Source organism: Ammospiza nelsoni, chromosome 2 (assembly GCF_027579445.1).
Source record: "Ammospiza nelsoni isolate bAmmNel1 chromosome 2, bAmmNel1.pri, whole genome shotgun sequence".
Lineage (NCBI taxonomy): Eukaryota > Metazoa > Chordata > Aves > Passeriformes > Passerellidae > Ammospiza > Ammospiza nelsoni.
The window spans coordinates 1205543-1213073 of NC_080634.1; the positions used below are offsets into that span (position 1 = coordinate 1205543).

The following is a 7531-nucleotide window of genomic DNA, read 5'->3' on the forward strand; positions in this document are numbered from 1 at the left end:
TAAAACATCTTTTCAGTTTAAACTTAAGTGCTTTAGAATTAAGTGCAGAGACTCCTGATGAACAAAGTCAGTGCTATTATTAAATCTCAGGAAAATCTGTTTGAAGAGGTTACAAAATGGGGGGGAAATCCAAACCCCAACACCCACAAACAAACCACCAGAAGGCTCCAAAAGTGAGATGGGGAGGAAGAAAAAGAGGCAGCATTACAACAGACACTCCATATCCCCTCCTTTACCCATGAAGAAGCCACTGGCTCCTCCAGGAAAGGATCCAGTCCCACAGAAAAAGAACAAAGCAGCTGGTGTGGAAGCACTGCTTTGATGTTTGGATTTCAGGAACACAAGGAGAGACCCCAAGGAAATTGGCAGAGCTCAGAGCAGGGCCCAAGGCGACATGAAACGAGTGCAGCAAAATAATAAAGAGAAATGTCCTAAAAGTATCCCAAGCAGGACATTGCAACTGGGGGAAACACAGAAAAAAATAAAAATCCCAGGACACAAACTGCCAGGGAGAAAGAGGCACATATACATGAGTGTCCATATCTATCTATCTATCTATCTATCTATCTATCTATCTATCTATCTATCTATCTATCTATCTATCTATCTATCCATCCATCCATCCATCCATCCATCCATCTCTCTTCACCCCTCCCACCACCTCCTGGAATTTCACCTCAGTATTTTGCTCCTTTTCTTGAAATTACCTAAGATGTCAGAACACCAAATAACTATTTACAGTCATTTCTAATGTCATTCTTGGTATGTTACATGTCAACAGCATGTTTTAGAGATGGCTACAGCTAAACTTTAGCTCCCTTCCTAGTTCCTCGTGGTTCCTCCCTGCTGGAAGGAGGAGCTGCTCAGAGGACACCCAGGTATTTCCAGTTGCATTTGCTCAGTTAGACCTGGATCTTCTTGCACACACATTTCCCAAACCAATATACAAAACAGTCACCCCAGCACTATTTATAGAGGGCTGGTTCACAATAGTACATCCAGTTTCTCATGATCAGCTCAAGGAACAACTTGGACACAAAAATTTACACTCTATTTACAAAAAAAAAAAAAAAAAAAAGGATGTAACAAAGGCGAAGAAAATGTACAGCTTGAGGTTTTCCAAAGTCCTGCCGCACAACAGGAACCTGTGCCTGCAATGCTGTGACCTGCTAGAAACGACTTTCTGCTTTCCCTGCCCCTAACTGCCCGTTTACAGGATGTGGATACAAGAGAAGCAGAGGTCTTCAAGGGTATTACACTCAAGCCACAGTACAAAATACTGAAGATTTAAGGGCATTTCTGGGTGCCTCTCCCAGCAGGATGGAACTACAAGGTAAAGTATCTGCAAAGCCAGGGATGCAGAAGGCAGAACATTCACCTGCTCAGTTTCAGGCTAAAAATGCCTGAAAGCACAGCAGACCAGCAAAAGGGAGAGCAAGGCCAGAGGGGCTGTGCCCAAAGGCACAATGAGTGTGAAACACAGGAGCTCACAGGGGGCAGAGCGAGCACAGCCCTTCCAGCTCGCACTGTGCCCCTGCTCCAGCCCAGCAGCCCTGTGAGTGCAGGCAGCGCACGAGGAACGGGTGCTGGTGGCCTTCACTTCTCAGCCTTTTGAGCAGCAAATGATTAATTTCTCTCATTCTGTAATTAATGTCCTTTGATGGTGTAGTTTACATGGAAACCTGAGAACCAGGGGGTTTTGAAGTACAGGGGAGAAGTGCTACTTTTACATTTACCCAGCTTGAGGTATGATCTTAAGAAAATCTGTTTTATGTCTGGGTAACACAGTGAAAGTGCCTTTTAGGACTTGAGCTGACTTCCTTGGCTTGGCCCTCCTGCTCAAGTGTCTGTGCCATAGAAAGGTGTCTGTATTTACAAACAAAGAGCTGTGGGCCCGTTTCATCCAGTCACTGAACAAACCCCAGAGCACAGCAGCTGCACAGAGAGGAAGGAGCTCCTGAACCAGACAGTGGTTAGTGATTAGGGGATATCAAGCACCCAGGTCATTGTCAGGACACCTCATTGAGCCTCCCCTTCTCCAATTTCCAGAGCAGTCTAACACACCCTCAGCCATTCCAACATGCCTTGGGTGTCCAACAACCCTTCCCAAAGCAGGCTCCACGTTCATTCACCATCCTTTGGAATGGATTTTATTCATGCATTTAGAAAGCAGCCAACCTCCAGTGACTCACAGGCCTAGCTGCAGTTACATGTTCCTGTACAGAAACAAAAGGATTGTGGAGGCCACAACCAATAAGCACAGCTATTGCACTATTTTGTTACCAAAACTCCTTTACTGCTAATGCACGGCCACATCTCTGAAAGCAATGCTGTCACTCTAGACATTTCCCTTCCCCTACAGAAGTCACTGATCCCTTTCCTCTTCAGGCCCCCGTTTTTCCTCGAGGGAAGGAGGCGGATGTGTTGCTAAGCTGTATCTCAGAGGACCAATGCAAGTCTGCAATGCCTGACCACCAGCTGTGAAGCACAGCAAGCGTTAGGTGCTGCTGAAGGTAAGAGAGCACCACAACATCCAGAGCTGCCAGGCTGCATTCGTTGGGAAATAAGTGAGATTTGACTTTGACCAGCTCTGACCCCCAAGCAATGAATGAAGCTCAGCAGCACTTCATCAACCAAGCTACTTCTGTGGCCTGGAAAGACCATTCACAAATCCTGAACCACTGGGGAGAAACGTCTTCACAAAAGATACTCTCATGAAAATGACATCATGCAAGGGCACAGAATGGAGTTTTGTTTCTCCTCACGTGCTCTGGAAACGCAGCTTGGGGAGCAGCGCAGGGCTCTTTGTCCAGCCCATCTCCTGGAAAGCTGCTGGTGCCACTGCTTCTAACCAGGAATCCCCACGCAGTGTCACAGCTCCCAGGGCTCCTGGAACAGCCTCGGGGCAAAGAGACCCAGCCAGACCCTGGCACTTGTGTCCTTGTGCTTTTCTGTGCACGGGGAGCCCCGCTGGGGATGCTGAGCTCCAGGAACTGCAGCAGAACCACGGGAAGGATATCCTGCTGCCCTCTATTTATAGCTCCTCAGGATGGAGGGAGGGCTGTCCCCAACAGGCACAAACTGCCCCACTGATCCCAGCTGTCCTGTGCCCTAAGGACGGCAAACAGCAAAAAGGAAGGTGCAGCTCCAGCTCTAAATAACCAGCCCCAGCGCTCCCATGGGTTTGTCTCCAGGCACATGAGGGGGGTATCAATTGTTTCAGGGGCACACATTAACACTGAGACACGGGACTGAGTGAGTGATGCGCATTACTCAACACAAATAAAAGATTACAAAACAGGAAAGTTGACTTTATTCTACTTCCAGCAGCAAGACTGTGAGAAAAAAATCTTTATTTCTAATTCTTATACCCAGTAAACTATGCCTCAAGTTATCCAGATTCAAGAAAAAGGCATCCCCTAAAGTAAAACATGCCAAGGATTTATATGGCAGATGTTCAGTGGGGAGTTTTTTGTTTGTGTTTGGGGGGGGTGATTTTTAATTTTTTTTCAAAGAAAAATGTTTGCTTGTTTCCTTAAAACCAAAAAAAGTTCTGTCCCATTATGCAGTTGACTTTTGTGATGTATTTATACTGTAACATAACATGCCCACCTAACACCTGAATCCTAACTGGTGAAATGAACTCCTCAGAGAACACACACTGCACTCCAGACCTGTCAGATCCCCCCCCTTCAGCTGGCAGCACCTGCTCAAACCACAGCTGCAGGGAAATACAGCAGCCAATACAAAAGCCCTGCACGCTCCTGTAGCAACATGAGCACTTGGAGGAGGACGTTCACTGGCAAAGCTGCACTCAAAATGCAGGTCCAAAGAACAGGATCGGCAATGGCACCACAATCCAACACAAATTACACAACCCAGGAGTTCCCACCCCCTGCCAGAGCCAAACTCACTTCTCTCCCTGCCCAAGAGGGGACAGCAACCCCACCAGGTTTACAGCCACACTTGGAACTTGGGCCTCCCACCATCTGAGAAACTGCTGCCAACACCCCAAAAACCCCAAATGGTGGGAGCACCTGACGGAGTAAATGGCATTTCCTCTTTCAGGCAAAGTGGCCAAGAGCTGGCAGGTGCCACCTCCAGGGAATCACCTCCAGCAACCACGGCGAGTGCAGCACCAAACTGGATTTGCAGCTGCATTTGCCAGGGTTAAACTGCAATTTTCCCTGGCTACAGTGGCACAGTACTGGAATTCCTGCACCTCCAGCAAGTGCAGGAACTCCAGGCCAGTAGTGTATTCTGTACTCCTGTGGGGTGCCCTGTACTCCTGTGGGGTGCCCTGTACTCCTGTGGGGTGCCCTGTACCCCTGTGGGGTGCCCTGTACTCCTGTGGGGTGCCCTGTACCCCTGTGGGGTGTCCTGTATCCCTGTGGGGTGCCCTGTACCCCTGTGGGGTGCCCTGTACCCCTGTGGGGTGCCCTGTACCCCTGTGGGGTGCCCTGTACTCCTGTGGGGTGTCCTGTATCCCTGTGGGGTGCCCTGTACTCCTGTGGGGTGCCCTGTACCCCTGTGGGGTGCCCTGTACTCCTGTGGGGTGCCCTGTACTCTCCTGTGGGGTGCCCTGTACCCCTGTGGGGTGCCCTGTACTCTCCTGTGGGGTGCCCTGTATCCCTGTGGGGTGTCCTGTACCCCTGTGGGGTGCCCTATACTCCTGTGGGGTGTCCTGTATCCCTGTGGGATGCCCTATACTCCTGTGGGGTGTCCTGTATCCCTGTGGGGTGCCCTGTACTCTCCTGTGGGGTGCCCTGTACTCTCCTGTGGGGTGTCCTGTATCCCTGTGGGGTGCCCTATACTCCTGTGGGGTGCCCTGTATCCCTGTGGGGTGCCCTGTACCCCTGTGGGGTGCCCTATACTCCTGTGGGGTGCCCTGTACTCTCCTGTGGGGTGTCCTGTATCCCTGTGGGATGCCCTATACTCCTGTGGGGTGTCCTGTATCCCTGTGGGGTGCCCTGTACCCCTGTGGGGTGCCCTGTACTCCTGTGGGGTGCCCTGTACTCTCCTGTGGGGTGCCCTGTACCCGTGTGGGGTGCCCTATACCCCTGTGGGGTGCCCTGTAGCTGCCCATGTTCACTGCTGAAGCTGCTCCCCTCCCAATAAAGGCAGTAACTCCCCAGGGAGCTGGGAGTGGCACCCCGAAGGCCTCACCAGCCCTTGCTACCCCACCACTGAGGGAACAACCCCCAGAGCTTTGCAGCAAGAGCTCTGTCCCTGGCAAAGGGCAGAAAGGAACAAACCCTGCCGTACACGCGCCCCCCTCACAGCTGCTGCAGCGCGCACAGCTCCAGGAGCGGGGCAGGCAAAGGGAAGGAAGGCAGCAGTGTGAGCTGGGCTTTCTGCCCTGCACAGCCCCTGAGAGGGAGCAGGGCAGGAAGCACGGAGCCCCTGCAGTTATCCACGCGCTGCTCCACACCAGCAGCTCCAGGGAAGTGCTCAGGCGCGCCCAGGGCTGCCGACAGGGATTTCGGCGAGCGCACTCCTCTCCCCCAGATGCGAGATCCGGCTGAAGCCAGCGGCAGCCCCCAGCAGGATTTCCCTCAGCATTCCCGAGGGAAGGCATCCCCCCGCTCCCGCAGGACAGCAAGAGGTGGGATGCAAACACGGGTTGCCAGGACACGGGCCGGTCACGGGATCCCCGAGCACCAACTCCTGCTCTGCGGGCACGCTCAGCACCGGCACCGGCACCGGGGCCACCGTGCCAGCCCCGGCACTGCCTGCACCGCGCTCACACCGAGGCGGGAAATTCACAACGTCGCCGCTGACTCTTTCTACAACACTGAAAATGACACACGTGTGCCGTTCTGGGTTTTTGGGGAAGGTGGCCTTGCACCTGCCATCCCACTGGTTTGGAGCTGCACAAACCCCCAAAACACTGGCAAATAAACAAACCACTAACGGGATCTGCATGCCATCCACTTTTCCCTTGGCTCTTGCACAGTTTTGGTTCAGATGAGGGCATTCCCAGGTGCGTGTGTGACAAAGCCTTGCAGAGAGGGAGCCTCACAAATCCCGAGTCCATCACAGGGGAGCAGCTGCCATCCCTCCTGTTTCTGTTCAACGGGCAGGCACAGCCACCCAGCCTCCAACACGAACCTGGCAACAGGCTCTGCCTCAGCTCTACGTGACTTTGTGTCCACGGAGGGGCTGCACAGCCACACTGTCCAACTGAGGCAGAAGTACAACTAACAGTAATTAATAATAATTGAAGTCACGTGTCAAAAACTTTACACAGCAGAGGCTGGATGGAGTTGCTATATATTATGCAAAAAACAACCACGGCCCTCTTTGCTTCCCACTGACTAAGAAATAAACCAAGCCAAAACCAGAAGAAGACGGGGAGGGACCTTTGCGCCGTAGGAAAAGCGAGTAAACGGCTTTCAGCCTGTCAAGTCCCCGGAACTGGGATCGATCCCCGAGTCCCATCCCCGGGACGAGCCCCGTCCCACGGCTCCCTGCCCCTGCAGGCTGTGCCCGTGCCGCGGCTCTCTGGCCCAGCCATTACCGGGAAGGGCCGGTCCCGACCCGCGGCTTCCCCGGCACCGCGTGACGGCCCGGGCACCCCGCGATCCGGCCCGGGATCCCGGACCCCGCTCTGCGCCGCTGCCCGGAGGGGAGCGAGGCAGCGGGAGCAGGACGGAGGCGGCCGGGCCGGCCCGGGGCTCCCTCCAACGCCTCCGGCCGTGCAGGCCCGGCCCGGCCCGGCCCGGCCCGCGCGGGGCCTCGCGGAGCGGCCGCTGAACGGCCCGGCTGCGCTCGCCTCCATTTTCCCCCGCAGCAGCGCTCCCCGCCCGGCGGCGGGCCCGGGCCGGCGCTCCCCGCGCAGGCCGCAGGCGGCGGGCCCGGGCCCGGCCGGAAGCGCGGGGAGCCGGGGGACGCGATGGCGGCCGCCGTGTGTGCCCCCCCCCCGCGCCGCGGCCCGCGCTTCGCCGCCCGCTCCCCGGCTCCCACCTCTTGGTTGAAGGCGTTCACGGCCTCCATGTCGGCGCTGGCGGCGGGAGGCGGCGGCGGGCGGCGGGCGTGGCGGGCGGGCGGCGCGGCAGGGCCGGTCGGTGCCCTCAGGGCGCGGCCATGATGGCGGCGGCCATGGCGGGGCTCGCGGGCAGCGCGCGGCCCGGGCCGACCGCGCGACGGGCGGGGGGGGGCGAGGCGCGGTGCACGCCGGGATCGGCCGGGCCTCCTCCCGGCCCACGCGAGACGTTGGGCGGGAGGGATGGCGGCGCCACGTGACCGCCCGCCGCCATGTCAGCGCCACCCCCGCTGTGGCGGGCGGGAATGGCGGCGGCGGCAACGTTAGTGCCCTAGCCCCCGGCACGCCCACCGGTGCCGTGGGGCCGCCCCTCACAGCGGTGGGGCGGCTGCCCCTCATGGGCTCGGCTGGGTCCGGCTGAGCTCGGCTCGGTTCGGCTGCACTCGGCCGAGTTCGGCTGAGCTCGGAGCCGCTCGTGCGTTCGGCTCGGCTCGGTTCGGTTCGGCTGAACTCGGCTCGGTTCGGCTGAACTCGGCCCGGTTCGGC

The 7531-nt window shown here is 56.3% G+C and overlaps 1 protein-coding gene across 2 annotated transcripts in view; it reads right to left on the reverse strand.

The window, feature by feature from the left end:
* The window catches only part of SCAF4 (SR-related CTD associated factor 4), a 30667-nt gene extending 23563 nt beyond the window's left edge, over positions 1-7104 (reverse strand). For both annotated transcript variants that reach the window (XM_059493261.1, XM_059493260.1), the window contains exon 1: positions 6967-7104. In XM_059493261.1, the coding sequence (XP_059349244.1) occupies positions 6967-6996 (30 nt within the window). In that variant the 5' untranslated portion in view covers positions 6997-7104. The remainder of the gene's footprint in view (positions 1-6966) is intronic.
* Positions 7105-7531: the final 427 nt, after the last annotated feature.